Source organism: Gossypium arboreum, chromosome 7, assembly GCF_025698485.1.
Source record: "Gossypium arboreum isolate Shixiya-1 chromosome 7, ASM2569848v2, whole genome shotgun sequence".
Taxonomy (NCBI): domain Eukaryota; kingdom Viridiplantae; phylum Streptophyta; class Magnoliopsida; order Malvales; family Malvaceae; genus Gossypium; species Gossypium arboreum.
This window is the reverse complement of record NC_069076.1, coordinates 100,969,520-100,991,782: the sequence shown is the minus strand read 5'-3', so window position 1 is coordinate 100,991,782 and position 22,263 is coordinate 100,969,520. Positions and strand designations below refer to the sequence as shown.

Genomic DNA, 22,263 nt, shown 5'->3' with positions numbered 1-22,263 from the left:
AACCAGTTTGATTTTACAAAATTTTAATTTTCTGCAGTAACTATAAATCATTTTCTTAATCAACATTTTTTTAACACTATCTACACCGACTCAATTTAAACCTAAACTGGGCTAAACCTATAATTCTTATACTAAAATACATGAGCACCTAAATTGCAAGCTTTTTATGTTAAGAGCCTGAAATAAAAACATAAACTGCTAGCTTTTTATGTTAAGAGCCTGAAATAAAAACATTTAATAGTTGAATGAATATTTGTGGAAGCAACCAATTCCAATTTTAAGCACCAAGATCAAAAAAATTAAATAGTGACTAGAGAAAAATTGAAAATGAGAACAATAATTCCAAATAAGATTTGCACTGAATTTCAAATTAACCTTTTCCCAATGCCGGAGAAGAAAGTTAATAGTTTTTTCTTGAATTCACCAATATACTTTTTTTAAAGACAAAAACCTAAGACTTACTTAAAGGCTTGCTCTTAATCTTGATTCGGAATTTGGGCGCAGATGTAGGTTGTGTAGGCTCGGTCCTGGTTTCCAACTTTGTAATTACAACTTTAGGGGGTTCACTTGAATTCAAATTATCCGCTTCCTGTTTGTTACCACCCATCTGTGTTAAAGATGTGGTCTCCTCTTTCTTACTTTTTAACTCCCCCGAAGCTGCCTTCACTTCACCCAGTATCCTTGCCATCTCCTTTTCCTTGTGTTTTTTCTCTTTTTTCAATCGCTTCTTTTCTAAATACTCTGGATCGTTTCGCTCTCCTTTGTGCTCTTCCCCCTTTCTTTTCTTTTCCTTATCTTTCTTCTTCTTCTTCGACTTCTTTTTCTTCTCCTTCTCCTTCTCCTGGAATGGAGGACCGTCGTCCCTCGAGATTGATAGTGTTTGTAGACTTGCATATTTTTTCGCTTCAGCATCTATGTAGTTATCTTGAATGATGCTTGGTGACGAGGGATCATCAGGCTGATGGTGCACCGAGGCATTACCCGAATCAGCTGTACACTGAAGTTCCTTACCAAAGTTGTCACCTTCACTTGCAATTTTTGCACTCCCAATGCTAGCAGTAATCCGAGAACCATGATCATGAAATGAGTTAACTTCTTCAATATTTTGATTGCTTATGCTCACGGCCTCAGCCGAATTTCTTTGGGGTGCATCCACAGAAACAGAACTGGTTGCACCCCGATCAGCATCATGATTACGCCTTCCTTCAGATCTTTCCCCACCCTCGGACCTTTCGGCAGTACCATTATCTGCTTCCTCTGCTTTACTGGATGTTGCTGACTGCTTGACCCTTATCTTAACAACAGCTGTCTTCCTATCATGACTGTTAGAGACTGTATCTACTTCCTTTGAAGCTTCTGGAATTGCCAAATTGTCATGCGAATGGTTTGAATGGCTCGGATTCCCCATTGGAGGTTGAGGTTGAGGTTGAGGTGGCCTTATCTCATTAACAGGAGCACCGAAATTGTTCTTCTGCTCATTACAAATCTCCACATTACCCATACAGGGCAACTTCTCTTTAGGCACTCCATAAAGTGTGGGGGATCTGAAAATGAGAGCTCAAAAATTTGATTACCAATTTTTGTTTCGAAATAAGACAAAATATATGAGATTCTCAAAAAGAAATTGCTAATTGAAATGGAAGTTACAAGTTTCTGACATAAGCCTCTTATAAACAGCATAAATTAATTGAAAACAAGCACCACAAGAGAACTCTGTGCTACATCAAATTCACTAGTATGTTTCTTCCAATAAGGCAAAGCATATTGAACCACAAAAGATATAACAAAAGAATACCAAGCTTCCAATGCCACAACCACAAATTAGGTTCTCATTCTTCGACTTTGTTGCATAGCTTTAAGCAAATCAGAAGTTTCCTAACAATTTCTACTGCTAATTTATTAGGAATCTAGTTCGGAGTTTTTAGGGTTTCAACAAATTTAAATTTCTCGTAACTAAAATTTGGTACTTATGTGTTCCCACTGGTTATTCCTAATTAAGTTTTACTATTTAAATCAGAATGGTCGTTTCTATTTTCATTTTATTTCCAGAGAAATGGACTATTTGCGCTTATAGGGTATCATAAACATCAAGCCACAAGAAACTCCAGTAACTCACCGTATAAGGAAAAAAAAAAAACACAAACATTTGAGACTATGTAAAGGACTCAATCAAATTCGTACTGATTACTCCAATTATACCGTAAAAGCACCAGGGTAGCCACCTGCAAGACTTTCTGATCTCTCTCTTTTTTTTTTTCTTTTTGCCAGGAAAAAAAAAAGAAAATAATCTCCTTATTCTCATCACCATTTTAACCCCAAAAGCCGCACAGGGCAAACCATCATTGCCAATCCTTTTTTCTCCATAACTTGAAGTACCTAAACTTCATAAGATTTGAAACAAAAATTCAGAACAAACCAAACTGGAAGATTATCTTAGTCCTCTCCCAGCTCACTTCCTATCTGTGACTAGTCTCTCATGACCTCGACAAAAATTTCATAAAAGCTTATGCTAAAACTGTCTACTAATCAGCAGTTCTGTCCGAAGCTCAATAAGATCAAACAGGACAATCTTCAGAAGACAACAGTAACAGAATTATATACTTTGGTCATCAATGTAGTCTTTTCCCCAGGAATATTATCAACATGTATGAAGCAACCACTTGTCCAAAGGAAAGTTTTAAATCCTAGAGAGACCATATTAGAATGCATACCCACCTTCCTGCAAGAACTTGTAAAATGCAGAACAAGTAGTGCCGGAGGAATACATTATTGAATGCTATGCGGCTTTCTAAAAGATGAAGCAAAGCTACAAGTGTTGTCGCCTTAATATCCTCACTAGAGATAGATCCACCTTGTATCTGACATAACCGCATAGCATGCACACCCAACTTTACCTGACCTACAATCAGAGAATGTATAACATCATCAAATTTTAAAGAAATATAAAGTACAACTAAATATTACCAATAAAATAAACATTTTGGATAACATCAGGAAAGTTAGAGAAGATATTTTTCAGAAAAAAATTTACTGAAGGGAACCTCTTAAAGAAGGCTCCTCCTCTATATACTTTATAAACAACAACAATGCCGCATTGATGCCATTGCAATGGTGCTCAAGATCAAGCAAAGCTCTGCTTGCTTCTATTCGAACTTGCCAGATTGTCTTGGAATCTCGAAATGGTTTAATTAGTTCAAAGACATGATCCTGCAGCGAGAAACAAAATTGATAAAGAAATATAAAGAAATATGCAAAGTAGACATTATATGATAAAGGATCAGAGAAAAAACACACTAGATGGATGAATCCAGAAAGCTTTAATGCAATCTGTGCCAAGGTCCGGATGCAACTGATTGTCAATATACCATTGTAACTAGGCATCAACCTGGTAAGTGTCATAAGATGTAAATAACCAGGAGATTATTTGGAATAATCAGTCTTTAATCAAACAGATCAGAAGATAATTATTACCTGCCGAACTGCAAAAGCCGATCAATGCGCTTCAGAAGAGAAGATAAAAAGTAAATACTCTGAAATAAGACGAAGAAAGCAAAAAATTGTAAATAGGATAGCCTTGCAGATGAATGTTTTAAAATGACATAGGTCATGCATGAGTGAAACCAAAATCTGTAACATTGGAAAGCTATTCTTTACCCATGACATGCCCCATCAGCCAAAAGGAAATTTAATTGAGAAAAAAAAGGGTTCAAGAAAAAAGGAAACTGAAAGAATCAACAGTAGTAGCAGCAGCAGAAGAGGAAAGCACACAAATAAGATGCTAATGTCCATTAATTGATCTGTATTTTCAGAGTCTGGCAAGCATCTGTTCATGGCACATTCATGTAAAGAATATGAGTGTGAGGGGGAGGGGGAGCTATGCTGATAATGTCGATTTGATGGGAACAAATTGCAACATATTACCCTATATTTCAAAATCCTAGCATGCGAAGAAAATACTTACACAACAAGAAAGACTAATTTCTTTAAGAATCATATATACTGTTATTCCTTGTAGATTGTAGTAACAGAACAAAGAATTAAACTGCAGAAACTTAACGACAAAAAAACCTACACAAGCTTTTAAACGAATTAAGATGCATACCAAAAGGTGTAAGTAAAAAATATATTTACGTACGTGTTGCCCAAATTCAAGTTCACCAACTGACTGTACCAATGCAGCGAGCCAGAATACATCAGAGTAAGGATTCTCATTATTATCATTATACTGTCAAAGACAAGTGAAAAACAGAAAGCCGGAATAAGGAGGAGGACTAAATATCAAGCATAAGAACCAAAGCAAATAAATGAAGCACCGTTTACAATAATAATTCAGTATAAAGAGCAAGGTAAGCAGTGTATATCAATAATATACACGAAGTATGGTAGGACCAAAAGATTTAAGAATGCTCTCTGCATTTATGAATCATATAGGGAATGACCGAACATAAAAGAACTTTTGTTGACAAACCAAATTTGTTTTCATTCCAATTTAATATTATAAACAAAAAGTATGGTAGGACCAAACAAATTAAGAATGTTTTCTGCATATTGAATGATCTAGAGAATGACCAAAAGAAAAAAAAATCTTGACATACCAAATTAGTTTTCATTCAAAAAAATCTTGACATACCAAATTAGTTTTCATTCCAATTTAATATTGTATGTCCCATCACCTCTTCAACCATAAATCCTTTAACTGGTTGATCAGTGGCAAGTCATACACACCCATATGCATGTTTTAGTTATATAACCTCGTTTTTCATTTTTAAGGTCATTTATTTATTGCACAGTGCAAGATATTAGCACAAGCCTTTTTAACTCATAGAAAGCAAGTCCTGGTTCTTCCAAGTCTCTTTCCATGCAATGCATGGAGAACCACCTTATCTTGCACTTCAACAAGATAAAATATATCAAGTACAATACCGCGATTAGTTCAAGCTCACTGAAAATATGAAGAAAAATCAATAAATCATACTCATGACATCATTCCTCGAATTCAGTAACACCTTTGACTATCCCAGATACAGTTGTCAATTGGTTTCTCTACTTATAGAGATGAGAGAGGATATTCTGCAGAACTTATCGTCGCATATTTTGCAGAGTTTAAAGGAATGATAGAACTTAACAAAATTAAAAACCTTATTTCTGTGCAGTCTTTAAGCATCACGCACATGCTTTCACTAGCATACTCTCCTAAAGACACATGCTATGTCCAATGTCCTTTTAGATCTTGCAGAAGTTTGACTTTTCTAATTCAATGGGTAGTTGCTTTAGCTACTTGTAACTTCATAAACAAAAGACAGAAAATGCATTTGCATGCAAAAAAAAAAAAAAAAGGAATAATGATTTTGAATATAAAAAAGTAAAGTTGAATATACAGTGACCTAAAAGATGGAAGAACCATGTTAGAATTAATGTTGTATTTGGTTGTTCATTTTTAATCAAAATTAATTGTTCTTGTTACCGCTTGCGTTGCATTTTAGAAACCTTTTAAGAGCCAAAATAGCAAGTAGAATAAGTAGCATGGAAACAATGCCCAAGAACAACAGAAGAGCAGTGTTATGAGCTCAATTTATGTTAGGAAAGGTCATTCATTTTGATTATCTAGTTAAGGCTACATCGTGATTTTATTTTTTCCTTGGGTTTTGTTGTGCTTTTTATTTCAGTTTATTTACAACCTTTCTACAATAGGTTTCCCATTTATGTAACAAAGACAGGTCCTTATTTAAAGGGACGTATGGAATAATAAAACCTAAGCATAATTTCCATTAAAAAACCCTCCCTCTCTTTCTCTCTCTAACGAGTCCTAAGGTTTCAGTCCCCCTTTGATGAGTTGAACTATCAATCACAAATATTCACAATAATTCGTATCAAGCTGCCTAATAGGCAATATGCTTAGTATCAAGAATCAGCAAAAGTTATAAAATTTGCCAGATTTTCAAAGTACAAAAAAGCTGAGAAGTTAATCAAGAATTAACAGAAGCTTAATTTGTTTTTAGCCAGATCATATGATCTTCCTCCCAATGAATAATAATAATAAAAAAGAACAAAAAAATTGAACTCCATAAGTAAACCATGCAAAAATATATTATAAATAATGAAATAAAAGCTCACTATAATATTGATTTCTCAGTCTTAATTGAACTCGGGTGTCAGTGTTAGATACAAGTATGTATCCAGCAGGGGTATGTTTAATTTTCTTTTAAAGCTTTTCCATGTATTTAGAGGGTCCTTGGAGAGTCATTAACCTCTAACCATGTCCTAAAATGCGTCAGATAGAAGCACTTCTAGAAAAACATGAAGAGTAGCAGTAACAAATATTTCTATATTGCAAAATTAGGAGGTCAACCCCTTCTCTTCTTGACAAGCAAAAATCATGCAAATCAAAGGAAAAAAACTTCCAAGGTTCTATCATTTATGCAGCAATTGACAGCTACAGATCATTGATTACTCACTGAAAGATCCATGCAGCAAAATTAGCAAGCCATCACTGATGTAGATTGATTAGAATGGGCATTACACATCTTGTTGTTGATCTTGTAAAGTAAGTGATGGCCAAGGAAATCATACCTTTAAAAGTTGCAAAATAAACTCAACAGCTTCTCTGGGGCTTTTCCTGTCTGCAGCTCTTATCGTTGCTACGGCATGTGGAATGGCCTAACAAACCAAAGAAAATGAAGAAGGTTTAAGGAACGCCCACAAACTACATTTAAGTTAGAAATTTAGTAACTCGGGCTTAAGCACCAATGCATGCAGGAAGCATCTCAAAGTAAAGAAAAAAGCTAGAAGTCTGAACAGCATACAGAGGCAATTAACCTAATTTATGCAAAAGTACCACATGAAGATAGAAATACCAGTGTTGCTATCTTGGGTTCAAGGAACTCCCACAAACTACATTTCAGTTATAAATTTAGCAACCCAAGCGTAAGTACCGGTGCAAACAAGCAGCATCTCAAAGTAAGGAAAAAAGCTACAAGTCCAGGCAGCATAAAGAGGCAATTAACCTAATTTATGCAAAAATCCCACATGAAGGCAGGAAATGCCCAATGTTACTATCTTGGACCTTGTCATCCCTTTTCAAACCTCTAGATCAAATATATCTTGCAGTGTTTAATTCAAATTCCATAAACCAACAATTTCACTAGCATCAGAGGCACCTGAGCTAGTTGTAAACATCATAAGCACATAGTTTACCACAGCCTACCTCATTGCATTACCTCAAGAACAAAGTACTCCGGAAAATCTGAGAAGTCATTTGGTCTGGCAAGATCAGCAGGAAAAGGAACTTCTTATTAGGGCATTTTAGCAATCATTGACAAATTGAGACTCAGGTTAAGAAACTCACTTTGGTAGTCCAATATCTGTGTCAAACCTTCTACTTTTATAAAATTTCACCAGATGTTGCAAACCAGCCATGTCAGTTTCCTGCCAGCCAGAGAATGAAATAAAACCTCCATGCCTAAAGCAAATGCAAAAAACTAACAAGATGACAAAAGATCAATTAAAATATGCAAACTATTAAAGAAACTTGGAACAGCACAAATATTTTTTAGTTAAAAAGTGATACTAATATATTAAAAATTATAACAAATCTCACTATTGAACAACCAATAAGAAGCAATCTAACTGCCCCATGCATATGGATCATTGCAGGTAAGATGTTAAAAGAAAACATCAACCGATGCCACATTCAGAGCATCATGCGAAGAACATGAAAGTTAAGAATAGTTTTAGCGAAACTTGAAAAGACATGCAATTGCTACAAAAAAGGGTTTCAAAATCATAACATAATTTTCCAGTGAAAGAAATAGGTGAATAATTTGGTTAACGTCACATAAAGAAACTAATTTCATCACTAGTCATTGAGCATCAAATGCTGCTGATGATACCTCGGAAGATGTGCTAGCTAATGCAAGTGCAGCCTCGATTCGAACCCTCCAGAAGGCCTTGACACAAAGGAAAATCAAAATGATTAAATTCAATTCATAACGACTCTTAGCCAAATAAGTCCTTGGAGAGCAGAAAAAACCTTGGAGTCAATCAGGAAATTATTCAGTGCCTTGAGAACAGAAAATGAAAGCTCTGGTAAAGATTCTAGTGCAGTGATTGCTTGTGCCTGAGCTACCACATCTTCATCCTTCTCTAACTGATTAATCTGATGATTTTACCAATTTTAAGAAGTCAAATACCAACGAAAAATTAAATCAATGGAAGTGGTTTATAAAAAGCAACAGATACAGCTACACAACTGGATACAAATTCTGTAAAATAAAAGCAATCTTGAACTAAGTAGTTACCTTGTTCTGTGTCATCAGATACAATTAGTTCTCAGTAAAATTCCCATTTAATCCAATTATATTTATCAAAGACAAATAACTGGGCTTCAACAGGTTGAAAAAAGATTTCAAGTAAATACTTAAACCTTGTTTAAGGATATATTGTAAGATTACAGTCTATCTTGACAGTTTAATATTACAATGTGGAATTTAGACTAGACTTATGCTTGTGGTGCTGATTAACCACATATCTACGGCCTAACAAGAACTAAATTGGAATTATGGCTTAATTTATTAGGTTGATCACCACATGAAGGGTTAGAATGTATGCTCTCCCTGATCCTCTAAACTCAAAGCATGTTAACAGACAGTTATTTTTCTTGCTTTGTACGTATAATTTTTTTCATTTTCATAGAAGGCATATTCCAAGTTAAAATTGCAAGCTTAAAAATTTTGTTATTAGTTAAATACATCTTCGACATGCTAAAATTGAAATTTCAAGCTGACTTTTGGGAATTAGTAATTCAATAAACCGAGAACTTTATCTCGATTCTCAGTAATATCTAGAAGTTCACTTGAAAGCTCATTAATAAACAACATTTTGCAAATATGCATAATAAATTGCATCTTGTCACATATGTGAATAAATATCCAAAAGAATGAACAAAATTGTCAGGCAGAAAATCTGAACACGGAAGTTGTGTTTCCAACAAATTTAGCTAGAAACAACCAAGTAGATTAGCATGCCATCTTTTGATAGTGACACTCCAATGGTCCATCATCCAAACTATAGAAATACAACTGAATGGTTTTACTCCAATTATTTGCCGGCAACCAATAATACAGAAATAAGTATGAATAATCCCTGCTGCATGGAGGAAACAGAAAGAGCTATATACAAGGTAGAGGAGAGGCTATTGGCTATGAGAATAATTGAGCAAACGTTGCATGTGTCATAATCATCTTCTAGGAGAAAATAACCCTTTTAAATAAGGCCAAGGAGAAATGTCAAATCCAACCAGAAAATGTATCTACCACTACTGCTTTGCTTATGTGATATAATGATCCTAGCAACGGAAACAGATAAGAACATTGCCATACATCCACACTTATCAACCGTGAACATTTATGTGCATCCAAAATTTCTTCTTTCTTTTTCTTTGTTGTGAATAAGCGAAAAACAAAGGCAAATAAAGGAGGCTGGTTTAATTACCTGAGGTATAATTCAATAGAATATGAAATTGATTTAGAAAATCACTCAAGTTTGGATGAGCACAAGAATACAGATGTGATATTCCAGAAAGACAAGTTGCTGAAATGGTGGAAATCAAGTTTTGGCAAAAACTCTTGTCTGAAATCAAGTTGCCAATATTCCCTCTAATCAGAAATATCAGGACAATCTACCCAAATAAACCTTTTGCGCTTGTCTGAAATCATCAGACAAAATAACCTTGCAACTGAGACTTATTTCATGCAGGGTTATGCAAAAACATTGACAAGTTTCTCTCCTTCAACAGCAATGATGGGGAACAATCAAGCACATCCAAAATTTCTTTTTGTTAATAAGAGAACAAACACCAAAAAAAAAAGGTGGTTTAATTTTTTCTTAGGTATAATTCAATAGAAGACATCTACACCGGAAGAATACAAGAAAACATGTGTTATATTCCTACATGACCAGTTGGAAAGTGATGATGGAATTGTCAACATTTTGGTTAAGCATTTTACAACCATGTAGAGCAAGAGCCAATATTCCCCCTAATGTTTTTTTTTTTTTTTTGTGTGTGTGTTTTGGGGGGTGACCCTTTAAATCAACAAAGAGAAATAACAGGAGTGCATAACTTAATAAACCATATGCACTTAATGACTGAGTAAACTATCAAGGAAAATGACCTTGCAACAGACCTACTTCATGCTGGGTTATGCAAAAACATTGACAAAATTCACCTAGAAATGAAAACAATAGTTTTCTTACCCACATCTGTACAGGTTGATTAAAATGAATTTCAGCAAGATATTCCATCTCTGGATCTGCCCTAATCCACAACAATGGGGAGTCTACACTGCAAAAGAACAATTAAACATGGAAGAATGTGTTAATGGAATCTTCTGGAACAAGATATAAAGAAAAAAAATCCACATTTGTGTGATAAAATACCTTGAACGCATATCTACTGTAGGCAAATCACCATTATCATCAGAGCCATCAGGTTTTGAACCCTTTTTAGGCTTCTGGTAGCGTCTAGCAGCAAGCTTTGAGTGGCATGCTATTTCCAGCAGCTGCCATGCATCTCCAGCCATTGGAAGATCAGGATGATCAGACATACCATCAAGTTCATAAACCCTCACAGTCATAACTCCAGGCCACCCAATATCACCATCACGATTTTCAGAATCAGGATTAGCATTCAGAACTGATACACTTGAATCGATTGTAGCTGTGCATTCGCGCAGAACTGCCAACTCAATGATATTTTTCCGCTTGTTGTAGGAAAACCCCATCCTTACAAATTGAGGATAGGAAAGAAAATAACATTTAAGTATATGAAACGAGCAAGAAAATGCCAAATGCAGAAGACATTAAATACATGATTCACTTAAATCATACCTGAGAACTGGACATCCATAAAATCCTACCCACCGAGGAAAAAATTCTTTGAGAAATGGACGCTCCAGGTTTCCAATTTTATTAGCAAAATGCCGGAACTGAATATAAAAGTTTATAGCTTAATTAGTGACACAGACACACAATTAATTTGTATCTTAATTTTAAGTAAAACCAATACATAATTTTATGAAATTAAAACAAAGAAAAAGACAGAATCACGGAAATACTCTCATATGTGCCATTATCAAATATATATAGTCATACAAAACAATAAATCCATAGTAAGTTAGTATCAATAGGCAGAAGAAGATCAAGGGTCCAAAATAATTGGCAGAAGAAGGGCTCAAACCCCTGCAATTTTACCAATTCAAGCCTACCAGTTTTCCTTGTGGACCCTTGCCAAATTACTGCATTAAAAACATGTTTTCAAGCTCCATTAATTTAAAATGAAGCAAAACATAAAATACAAATCCTGAAACACCAGCACTTGTTTTTTAACAAATAGTTATTCTAGATGACTCTACTTTAAAATTAACACTAAGTCAGCATTTCCATAATTCTCATTATTGCTGTTGCGAACACTTCCAAGTATTGTATTAGATATCATGATGGGTAATGATTAATCTCTTTGCCAAATATGTCATCTCATGAAGGGGAAATCCACAACCTAGACTGAAATTTTAATCAGACTAGAAGAAAGGGTCTTTATCCTTATTTGGATTCCTATTTTTCCCTATGGTTGTGGAACTCTGAAAGAGTTGCCTACCTAGGAACTCTAACTGTGGTTCCTACCTTAATTTACTGGAACTTCAAACATCCTTTATTCATTAATAATTTTCCTCTTAAGGTTTACAATTTAGGAAATAAGATGCAAAACACTAGTTTCATATTCTAATAAGAATTATAATATGACAGCAAAGTATGCTAATTTATTAGGATAGTTTTATTTAAATTAATAGGAGAATTCTAGTAAATAAAATCATAACTAAACCCCACAAAAATCAAAGCCAAATCCCAGGTTAGAGAAAAAGCTTGTCCTCAAGCTTGACATCAATACACTTAATGATAAAACCAACCCAATTCAGTCATAATTTCAATTTCTGGTTCTGCATCATTTTGACTAGCCAATTCCAACTGAAAGAGCTTTTACATTGATGCCTAACTGTATACAGTTCATCACAATTATAGCATAAGCCCTTCACCTTTCTCTCTGCAATTTCTTCCCTTGATAGGTTTTTTATAAAAAGGTTGTAGTGAGACTCATAGTTCCACTTAACGTGTTACTGTCCTCATTACCTAACCAAGTTACCTTACGCTTATTTCCAACATGTAGCATCTGTTGCTTCTGCTCAAAAGCTCTAGCAAGACTCTTAGCCATGACTAAATCAAGGGTTTTTTGCATTCGAACATCAAAGTTGAATTGAATCATCCAACCCAACCAAGAATAACCCAACATGTTGATCCAATCGAACATAATGACTGGCCCTCGCCAATTTTTCTTAAAGCTGCCGCAGATAGATCTTTATTGTACCTGTTTGTTTCAGACTAACCAAATCTCCCACGAGATTGCTGCCCACAGAAGGACCTAAACGAAGGGTGCAACCATTACAAAACTTTAACCAATTCATTATACGCCCTACCAATTTCATCTAATAAGACCAAGTTGTGCTTCTCCCAACATGTCAAAGGTTGCCAAACCTACCTTGTCTGCCTCATCGGTGTGTTGGTTTTTTAAGAATTGTTCACGTCAATGCAGCCATAAAAGGATCTTCCGATCCATCAAAAGTAGGAAAATCTAATTTTGCATACCTGGGAACAGTTCCTCCAACTAGCAGAACAACCCCACCTAGTAGTGGTGGTGCTGCCCCTTCCCTAGCAATTGGCGGCCAGTGCACCTAGTCTAGTTCAATTATCGAACTATTTGCATCTCCGTCCCCAATAGTTGATTTACTCAAGTCGGAAAAAAGGCTTTCACCTGTTCTTGCATTCAGAGTCATTTGCCAGAGGTGGCTATCCATATGGTTCTGCAGATTGACAATTTTAGCCTCCACCAAAGAGTTTGTATAAACTCAAATGGCATTGCCCTTTGTGGCAGGCTTTGGTGCCAAATTGTTATGGTCCCCAGTTTGGGATCAGTCACCGAACGATTAACAGAGAAATCAGATCCAAAGAAAGGGTCTTTACCCTTTTTTCGTTTCCTACTTTTTCCTATGGTTTTGGAACTCTAAACGAGTTGTCTATCTTAATTTTCTGGAACTTACAACTTCCTTTAATCATTAATAATTTTCCTCTTAAATAGAGATTTACAATTTAAGAAATAAGATGCAAAATCATAGTTTCACGTTCTTATAAGGAAAACTGAAATATGACAAGACAGTATCCTAATTTATTAGGAAAGTTTTATTTAAACTATAAACAAATTCTAGTAAATAAAATCATATTCAGATTCCCACTTGTCAATCATATTCCTAGTCTAACAACTAAATTCCTCTCTAATGTTTGTTTCAATAGTCACTACTGTACACGTACTTCTCTCCAAGAGAAATCTGCCCTAATCCAATCTAATTTCCATTTTACGACCATAGTTTCAACTAAATATGAAAAGCATTCACCCATCAAAATTTAACCACTATTTATGTGTTTAAATTATTTATAGCTTTTATCATTGACTTTCTTTATTTATAAATGTCTTTTACTTTATGCATTTTATTTTATTTATATTACTCTGCAATTTATTCATTTTTGCAATTTACTTTTCCACAATTTATTTTAATCATTTTTATTTCACTTTTACTTTTGCATTTACTTCATGCATTTGTTTTATTTATTTTAGTCATTTAATTAATATTTATTTTATATTGTTTATTTACCTTTTATTTTTTTAATTGGGTAAAATCATATGTCGATGGTATGAGAAAAGTTTCCCAAAACTTAGCAAAAATGAATGGTGTCAAGTTCCTGAAACTATAGTTTTTAGGAATGAAATGAAATTCTTGAACTCTACCAGATTACTAGATAGAATTTCAACAATTACTTCTCATAAAGAATGCAGATTTTAGGAATGAAATGAAATTTTTTATCCCAAAACCCATTTTTAGATTCTGCCGAATTCCCGAAAATATATAAAACTTTTGTTAATTTCAAAACAAATCAATTTGTTTTCCAAATAAACAAACTATAATCTAAAAAAATGGTTAAAGAGGATTCTTTTCAAATGACTTACAACCATTTTTTTCAAGATCTAAGATTATGCATATGATTAATTGGTACAGCTTTCAGACAGACATTGTAATGAGGATGACAGGTACTTGCATTCCCAACTCCTGCTTTGTTTTTCTCTAGTTGTATTTACATGCCTAAAAATTTTATTTTCTCAAATCTTATTTAGTTTTAGGGTTTCTAGAACGATAATTTTTATCGGTGATCAATTACAGCTAACCGAAAATGATTAGCAGCAGTTCCATTGCAGATGTTATGACAAGCAGAAAGGCAATTAATAAATAGATGGCACATAGATGATAACTGAGAAATAAGAAAAAGAAAAATATATATGATCACCTCTTTCGTACTAAGAGACCTCACAGGACAGGTTGTACTTTGTGCACGACAAATTATTGCTTGCAGAATCTTCGTAATGAAAAAAGAAAACCAAGAACAAATGACAGTCAACAAAAGAAACTGATTCCACAATCCCTTTACACATAACATCCAAAATGCTTCAAATAGGACAACTAGGACCAAGATGATACCCCATACCTTTTTGAAGAAGTCAGGTCCCATCTGCTTTTCTAACATCTGAAGAATTGCCACCTTCAGGATAAAAATGGTCAACAAAAAGGCCAAAGATATAAGCGACAATAATGTTAGTGCTCCCTTGGTTATTTCTGACTCTCCCAGTTGAAAGTACATTTTATTGCTATTTTTGCTACTTTTTCTTCCAGAAACAGAAAAGCAAAAAAGAAATTTCCATTTTTGAACAAGAGCAATTAAAAGTTTTGAAAATTAAATATCTTAAACTTTTATGAATAATCATAATGTATGATCAATATTTGCATATGCAACGACTGTGTTTCAAAGCATAGCACATTATAACCATTTCTATGTTTTACAACATTTAAGCAATATGCTATCTTTAACCAAATACTTCTTATTCTCAACGTATACCTTGCACATTTTAGCAACTTTTGAAGTAGTTAATAAAAGCAACAACTAGATGACGCCGAAACTATTTCACCTCCATGTTCTTGAACAAATTTCTTTAATTCAAGGTTCATTTCATCATTCACAGTCATAAGATACTTGAGCGACTTAGTAAAAAATTAGGGGGTAATATAACATCTTGAAAAAGGAAAAAATAAGAGTCAAAAGTAGCTACTTACTGACTTCCATGATCGTATTTTTCCAAGCAAGCCAATGGAATGAGTTCCATACAAATCCTTGCAAGCAAAAGAGGAACTCAAAGCTGTTGCACCACTATCATCTGCTTTGCAAACAGCACAATTTGCCTACATTTACATGAATAAAATAGCTTAATTCTGCATCTGAAAACATAAAGGGGGGGGGGAGGGCAATTTACATTTATCTCATGCTTGTCTCCTAATGAGAGTATAGATTTAAACATAGCTAAATGCTCAGAATAATTTCATACTAATGCCACATGCCCACTTCCCATCCACATCAAGAAAATGAATTAATGATGCTAAATTTTATAAAGCCTTTGAATATCAGCCTCCAGCACTATTTGAAACAAAAAATTGCAGTCACATTCTCAATATGCCAAAAGTGTAAGAATTCCTAACCTACTTTTGGGTTTAGAAGATGCGCAAACTTAAATCAATGAATTTTAAGTATTCAACTTATACAATTTTTGGTAAGGAAGTCCAGTATAAATCACCCAGAACCTTACATGTTTCAAATCTCCAATGTAATTATTATTAGTTAAATTGAGAATTTATGAATATCCAAATCATCAAGAATTATTATTCATAACTCAAGAAGTTTGAATATTCAAATGATGCAATATTTAGTAAGGAAGTCCAGTATAAATCATCCAGAACCTAAGAAATTTTTATTCAAAACTCCATTGTATTATTAATTAAATAAAGCCCCTCACTGAGATAAATTTCCAGTTATCACAAGGATAGAGAAAAATGAAACAGAAAAACAGAAAAGGGGGATTTTCTTTTTAATTCTCCCATAGATCAAGATGGATACAGTAAAAATTTTGATACTAATAAAAAATAAAAAATAAAAAATACCATAGTGTCTCTTGGTTTTTTATATTTCAGTTTTTTTTTTTTTTTCGTTCTTTAAACTCATTTCCTATGAGGATGCCAGCTCAACATCAGAACTTAGGTTTTGTTTACGAGCATAAGATGTTAATGGTAAATGAACACATTTAGAATCAAATAAGGTAAGCCATGAATTGCAAAAAGAGATTTAGAATAGAGAGTATTCACTCGAACTACATGCAATAAGCTTTCATAGAAAAAGTACAGCCTACTAAAAACAGTAACCACAGAGAAAACCAAATAGGTTCTCTGAATTAGCAACCATGATCAGCTTCTCCATTAATTTCAATCTTACATGACTCCATAGAAAACAAACCTTGTATCTTCGATACCGTGCCTCGTTATTTCCTAAAAATTTCTTGATAAACAAATCTGTCAAAAAACCAGCTAGACCATCCAGCAGCCACTCTGACAATAAAAACAGCAGCCAAATGAGAACTAACAGAAACCTTTTCTTCCAAAAGTTATCAAAATAAATTACTAATTAATTTGCTTAAATTTCAGTCAACCCATACAAGCCGCCATTATCCAGCAACATACCATCATTTGGTGCCTCAGGAGTAATATACACCCCAAACCACTGTCTTGAAAGAGCAAAAGCAAGTTTGATGCATGTGTCTATTGTCTGTCAAGTCACAAATTTACTTATCAACAACATAAGGAAAGAAAAGAAAAACTTGAGACCTGTCATACATTGCAGTTCATGCTCATACAGAGGTTCAACTAACCTCAAAAATAATAAAAATAAAATAAAATACGCATCATAATCAAAACAATTTACATTGTAGTCCCTATTAATTGCCAACATTTAAACCACATCCACTCGTAAGATGGGAAAGATAAGCACGTATTTAAGGTCATAACATATCCAAATCAAACCAGTAAAACATTAAACCTAAAAATTGAGAAAAGTGAAATGCATATAAAAAGACCATTCTGGACCATGGTGAAACATATAGCCACGATTAAAACTTACATGTTACATGCAGCAGGTTCTTAGTTAACAAGAATGTGATAGATATTGTATCACATTCAATAGTTTAGCCAAGCAAATAGTGCTGTCCATAGAGAAGAAGCAGTGTTATGGAATTTAGATTAGACTATTATTTTGTTTGCTTAAAGTAATACTGTGTGATGTATTTTGCATCTTAAACTGACTCCTAGAGTAATAATGCGGAACAAGTGTCCATATCTAAGATTAGACTCATATGTCACGTGCCTCAAAAATATGAGCACAAGCAGTGAACAAACCTGATCAATGACCTTCTCATCAAATAAAACTTGAGAAGTAAGGATGCACAAGGAGGCTCCAACAGTTGAGGAAGATATTGCCATTTCAGGAGATAGAAAAACTTGGTTGTATGACCCAAATGGAAATTTTGCATCAAGATACTGTTCATACTCACTGTGAAAGTATAATGTTAAACAACCACATAAACTGTAATCAGGGAACTCAAATGTAAATAGCATAATTATGAAACGAAAGAAAAGATTTTATAATATGGTAAATTTAACCAAAGACAAAAACCTGAATGCATTATGGAAAAACTCCACCGTGTGACGCAGCTTTGGCAAATTAGGTGGTAAACACATGTGTGAAATGAGACCGTTATGCTGATCAGGGAGGATTTCAAATGGTCCAACTGCTAAGGATATCCACTGAGCAGTAACAGGAACATCTAACCTGTAGACATATGTCTTGCAGGGAGGGTCATATTTGCTCAATACCTGCAAAACAGAATAATTAGAATATCAAAAGCCTCAACTGTAATTGTAAAATCCTTAATATAACCGAAGAGAGGGATGGAAGAGAATTAGGCTCATCTCAATAGTCAGAAAGTCCATAACTTTAGGAAACTACCTTTTGAAAAAAAAAAATGAAGAGAACCATTAAGAAAATCTATATGCTAAATACAAGGTCCAGTATACACTATTATTCACATTTGCCACTAATCCTCACTATGTTAATGCCATACTTCTGCAATTGCAAAAGAAAATTCATGCTCAAAACTATTTTTTGCTCCTATCTTGAATTTCCTAGCCTTACCAAGAGGCTTTTACAGTTCCAACACCTAACCAGCAAAAATTTTCACAGCACACAGAAACCTTAAAAGAGGCTTCAGTCACATGAGTACTATGTCAAACATCACAAAGGCTTTTCTTTTAAATGGTACTGGACGCTGAAAAATGGATCAGAGAAATTGATTTGTTTGATGTTGAGTTATTTGAGATCTTGCCCAGATAAAAATAATCATACTCTAGCCTACCAAGGATATTCCAAAAGGATTAGTACAAAAACAAACATTTTAGCCCCCTCAGTACCCCCAACATGAAACATGCTTTAGTCACATAGAGTGAAATTGCCACCCAAAATTAAGGTTTTCTATTTATATTGATTAGCAATGATGCATTCTAGTGCATTATATTTGGTCAACAAGCAGCATACAATTCTTTTTCAGCTGAAAGGGGGAAAAGAGACTGGGCTACAGTTCCCAGAATAAGAAGCAAGGAATACAACCAACCTCATTGATGAACTTTATCCAACAATGAAGGAATTAATTGTAGCAATCATATCTTTTAAAGGCATGATACTTCAATTATAACTATCATTTTGACCCTCCAGAACTTTAGCTGAGCCAAAACAGTGCCTAGCCTAAAATATTTTTCTGCAATGATTCGCAAATTGCATTGAACTGTAACAAGTATTGAATAACTCAAACCTTTCTTATCTCCCTTAAATGGATTATTCCACCTTCAAAAAGTATAGAAATCAAAATGCCATGCAATATATCAACCTAAACCTCGATTACGAGGATGCATGTGGTGAGCATGGATTTAAATTTAACCTTCAGATCTCCAATCTGGAGCCCTCCCAACTGAGCTATCCCTACAATTTATGCACCAATCTAGAACTGAACTTTATTATTTGCGCACAAGAATAAGATAAAATAAAGACATTTTTCCCATCAATTTTGTCTCACTTATGCATGTCACACAGTTTTTGGCAAAGTAGAAACCTGGAAATCAACTACATATTTTCCATCACATTTGTCTCACCTGATATAATAAGCTCCCATTGCTGACAGCTACGAGATTGTGAGCAACCGTGAACTCCAGATCAAAACTGAACAGAAAATACTTAGATGGTAAAAAGCCCAAAGTAGCTAAGTTACTACAAGAAGTGACAGAATATAGTCACATACCAGCACCGCTGATTATTGTCATCAATACAAGGAAACCAGCACCGAGCACGCCGTATCTGATTATCAGTATGGACCACATTATCCTCAAAATGAATCCCTGTCTCCATTTTCTCTACCCAATAGTTAACACGAACAGATTTCACATTCTGCATCCAATACCAACCTACATGAGAGACCGAAATACTCATAAACCTCACAATCGAACTTGGTACACACTAGAATACATCAGCCAAAATCTTCATTTCTTTGCTTCACAAAAAACAAGTTTTTAGAAGTCGTTTAGCGGCAATTTTTGCTACTTGCATAAAAATACAAATCACAAGAGGGGGGAAAAGGTTCTGGAAAGAAATGAAAATTCTAGACATGACTTTTACATATGAGAAGAAAATGCTGGTTATATACTACAATATACTACACTTCCATCAAAATTATGCTACAACTAAGTCATAATTCCCTTTTACCATTTTCGGTAAACTAGCAGTGAAAGAAACATTTCTAGTCAGTTCTATTCTTTAGCATATATATTTCGAGAAATCAAAACCAAATAAGCCATATCACATTGATTAAGCATTTACATGCAACTTTTTTTAAAAATAATTAAAAATCATATATTCACTAAAAAAACAGCTGCAGTAACCTGGTTGACTTCAGCAGAAGATTGTACTCCATTAGGCTCCGTATTCATTTGCTCAATTTGCATCTTATTGCAACAATTGATAAGCAAATTGGGGATCAGTTCTGTATCAAGTGCCGTGATGTAAGCAGCTGCAGCAACATCCGCGGCTGAACTCGGTGAAGACACAGCGGAGGCCCACCGTTTCTCAATATCGGAGCTCTGACTACGCGGGTAATACTCAAAATCTGTCGGTTCCCCATCTACAAGCACACTCTCAATCCCTAAATTCTCCGCATGTAATCCAACGATGCCGATATCAGGCACCTCAATTTCAAGCTCAGTGTAGCTGAAAGTGCAAAATGACATCGCGTTAACTAAACACAGCAATTAACACATCTCCATGATAAATTGCAGAGCAAGGAGAAGTGAACAAAATAGAATTACCCGTAAATGCGACGAAGGTTCGTGTCGATGGAGAGGCAAAGCTTCTGGTGGCGGACAACGGCGCCGGAGTGAGCTGGCTTCGGGTCTTCGGGCTTGGGTTTGCGAGGCTTGGCCATGGCTCAGGGTCAGACGACTCTGGTCCCTTTTTCGAACCCGAAAAAGTTTTCGGATGAACAGTGAGGGAAGAGTTTATTTATGGAGAAGCTCACGAGCTCCTCCTGTGGATTTGCTGGTGATGATCTATCCTAGCATTATTTTTTTATTCGACCATTACCTTACACGTGTCATGATGGGGATCGGAGGATCAGCCAGGAGTCTGATTTTGACTCGGCATATGAACCTTGTTGTAGGGGATTAATTAGTAGAATTTTCACTAAGTAACACGGAGGCTGTTACATTATTACTAATTTTGTGCCTATTACTAAAAAAAATAAGTAAATTTAGTCTTTGTATATTTTATTAAAGAGTAAATTAGTCTTTTTATTAAAAATTTAATCTGTCATGTATTCCTTATATTGACATGTAGAAACTATTTTTTAAACGTAAAATTGATGGAATTTTTAACCAAATGATAAGTTTATTTTTTATCTAACATATAGAGGCTAATTTGTCTATTTTTTTAGTAAATGATGTAACATGCAATATGGTTGATAACATGTTTATTTTGCATATTTTACATGTTCAAATCAATTAATTCTTAAAATAATTCATGCTAAATTGGTGATTTTAAGTTTAAATTTGGTTAGGAACGAAATTCATATACTTTAATTCAAAGACAAGTATAAAATAATTAAATTGAAGCACGAGCAATAAAAGAGGGGCCGAATCATAATTTTTGAGACATTTAAAGGATGATCAGATTTTTAACTTTGTAATCATATTTAGAAAAGGAAATTTGATATTTTATTTCATGTAATTAGTTGGTAGGTAAGTTAGGCTAATTTTAGTATATGATTTGCATTTAGATGATGTGTATGATGGCCTTTGAAAAACACACGTTGTATAGCTGGAAACTGAATAGAAAAAAAAAAATCAATCCATTTCTTCTTTTATTTCCATTTCAATATTTTGGCTTAATTGCTTCCGAAGTCACTTTTTCCTTTCCACCTTTCACCATTTCCATTTAAACCATTTTCATAGGTCAACTAAGTATGATTAATTTCATGCTTCACTAAATTTCTAATTTAGCTTTATGCCGATATTCTTTTCCGTTAAGAATCGTGAGAATTGAATCCGTGCTAAAAATATTTCATAACAATATTCACCATCTCTCCCGAATATGGGATATTACAAATTCGTCCCTTAAAATTAATTTAATTTCAACACAAAATACACGTTAGGTTGGAGTCATTTTGGCATACAATTGGAAAGACGAGCCGGCCGTGTTGTATTTAGATTTTCACGAACAAATTGGCATATCCTGGCAGGGTCATACTAGTGGGATTTTTGTCAAGGGAAATAATAATTGGATTTAAATGTCTCGCGCAGCTAAGGCCGTTGATTCGAGTTGAGTTCTTCAGAACGCAAGGCTACTGGAGTCTTGAATTGTGAACTCATGTATTGCAATTAGACAATTGGTAAAGGTTGATTTGCAAGTCGTACCAGAATCAACTATAAAATGAAGAATTGGCAGTTGGGACGTTCTTAGTCGCTATAACCAACTTATAGTTTGGAAGAGAAAATCGTTTTCAAGGACTGATTCTGAACCGGAATTAACCGAGTCTAAGGCTAAGGCTATTTCTGTTTACAAAATTCAAACCCATTTTCTTATTTTATCTTATTTTTTATTAATATAGTTGTTTATTTATGCTATCTCACTTGTTTA

General features: G+C 34.3%; 1 protein-coding gene across 2 annotated transcripts; it reads right to left on the bottom strand.

Annotated features, from left to right (window-relative positions):
• Positions 1-340: 340 nt before the first annotated feature.
• On the bottom strand, positions 341-20,755 carry LOC108489706 (transcription initiation factor TFIID subunit 2). 2 transcript variants are annotated; one of them, XM_017794414.2, is made up of 25 exons: positions 20,439-20,755; positions 20,016-20,340; positions 19,379-19,524; positions 19,233-19,299; positions 17,704-17,903; positions 17,427-17,580; positions 16,716-16,800; positions 16,492-16,583; positions 15,264-15,389; positions 14,641-14,694; positions 14,443-14,511; positions 10,885-10,982; positions 10,435-10,779; positions 10,252-10,339; positions 8,030-8,155; positions 7,890-7,946; positions 7,346-7,425; positions 7,218-7,260; positions 6,571-6,657; positions 4,136-4,225; positions 3,472-3,530; positions 3,295-3,385; positions 3,042-3,207; positions 2,716-2,899; positions 341-1,544 (listed from the first exon to the last, which is right to left on the bottom strand). In XM_017794414.2, the coding sequence occupies exons 1-25, from the start codon at positions 20,552-20,554 to the stop codon at positions 452-454; spliced, it is 4,041 nt and encodes a 1,346-aa protein (XP_017649903.1). In that variant the 5' UTR covers positions 20,555-20,755; the 3' UTR covers positions 341-451. The 2 variants fall into 2 exon arrangements, with proteins under 2 accessions (XP_017649903.1, XP_017649919.1); XM_017794430.2 differs by lacking the exon at positions 20,439-20,755 and having other exon boundaries at positions 19,379-19,541; positions 20,016-20,149.
• Between the last annotated feature and the right edge of the window lie 1,508 nt (positions 20,756-22,263).

Excerpts from the sequence above, each read along its gene's own strand:
- LOC108489706 (XM_017794414.2), bottom strand. The coding sequence starts at position 20,554 with ATGGCCAAGCCTCGCAAACCCAAGCCCGAAGACCCGAAGCCAGCTCAC. Across the intron at positions 10,983-14,442 it reads GGTCTCTTAGTACGAAAGAG|TTCCGGCATTTTGCTAATAA; the intron begins GTGATCATATAT and ends TTTTATATTCAG. Across the intron at positions 4,226-6,570 it reads TTATTTTGCAACTTTTAAAG|TATAATGATAATAATGAGAA; the intron begins GTATGATTTCCT and ends TGTCTTTGACAG.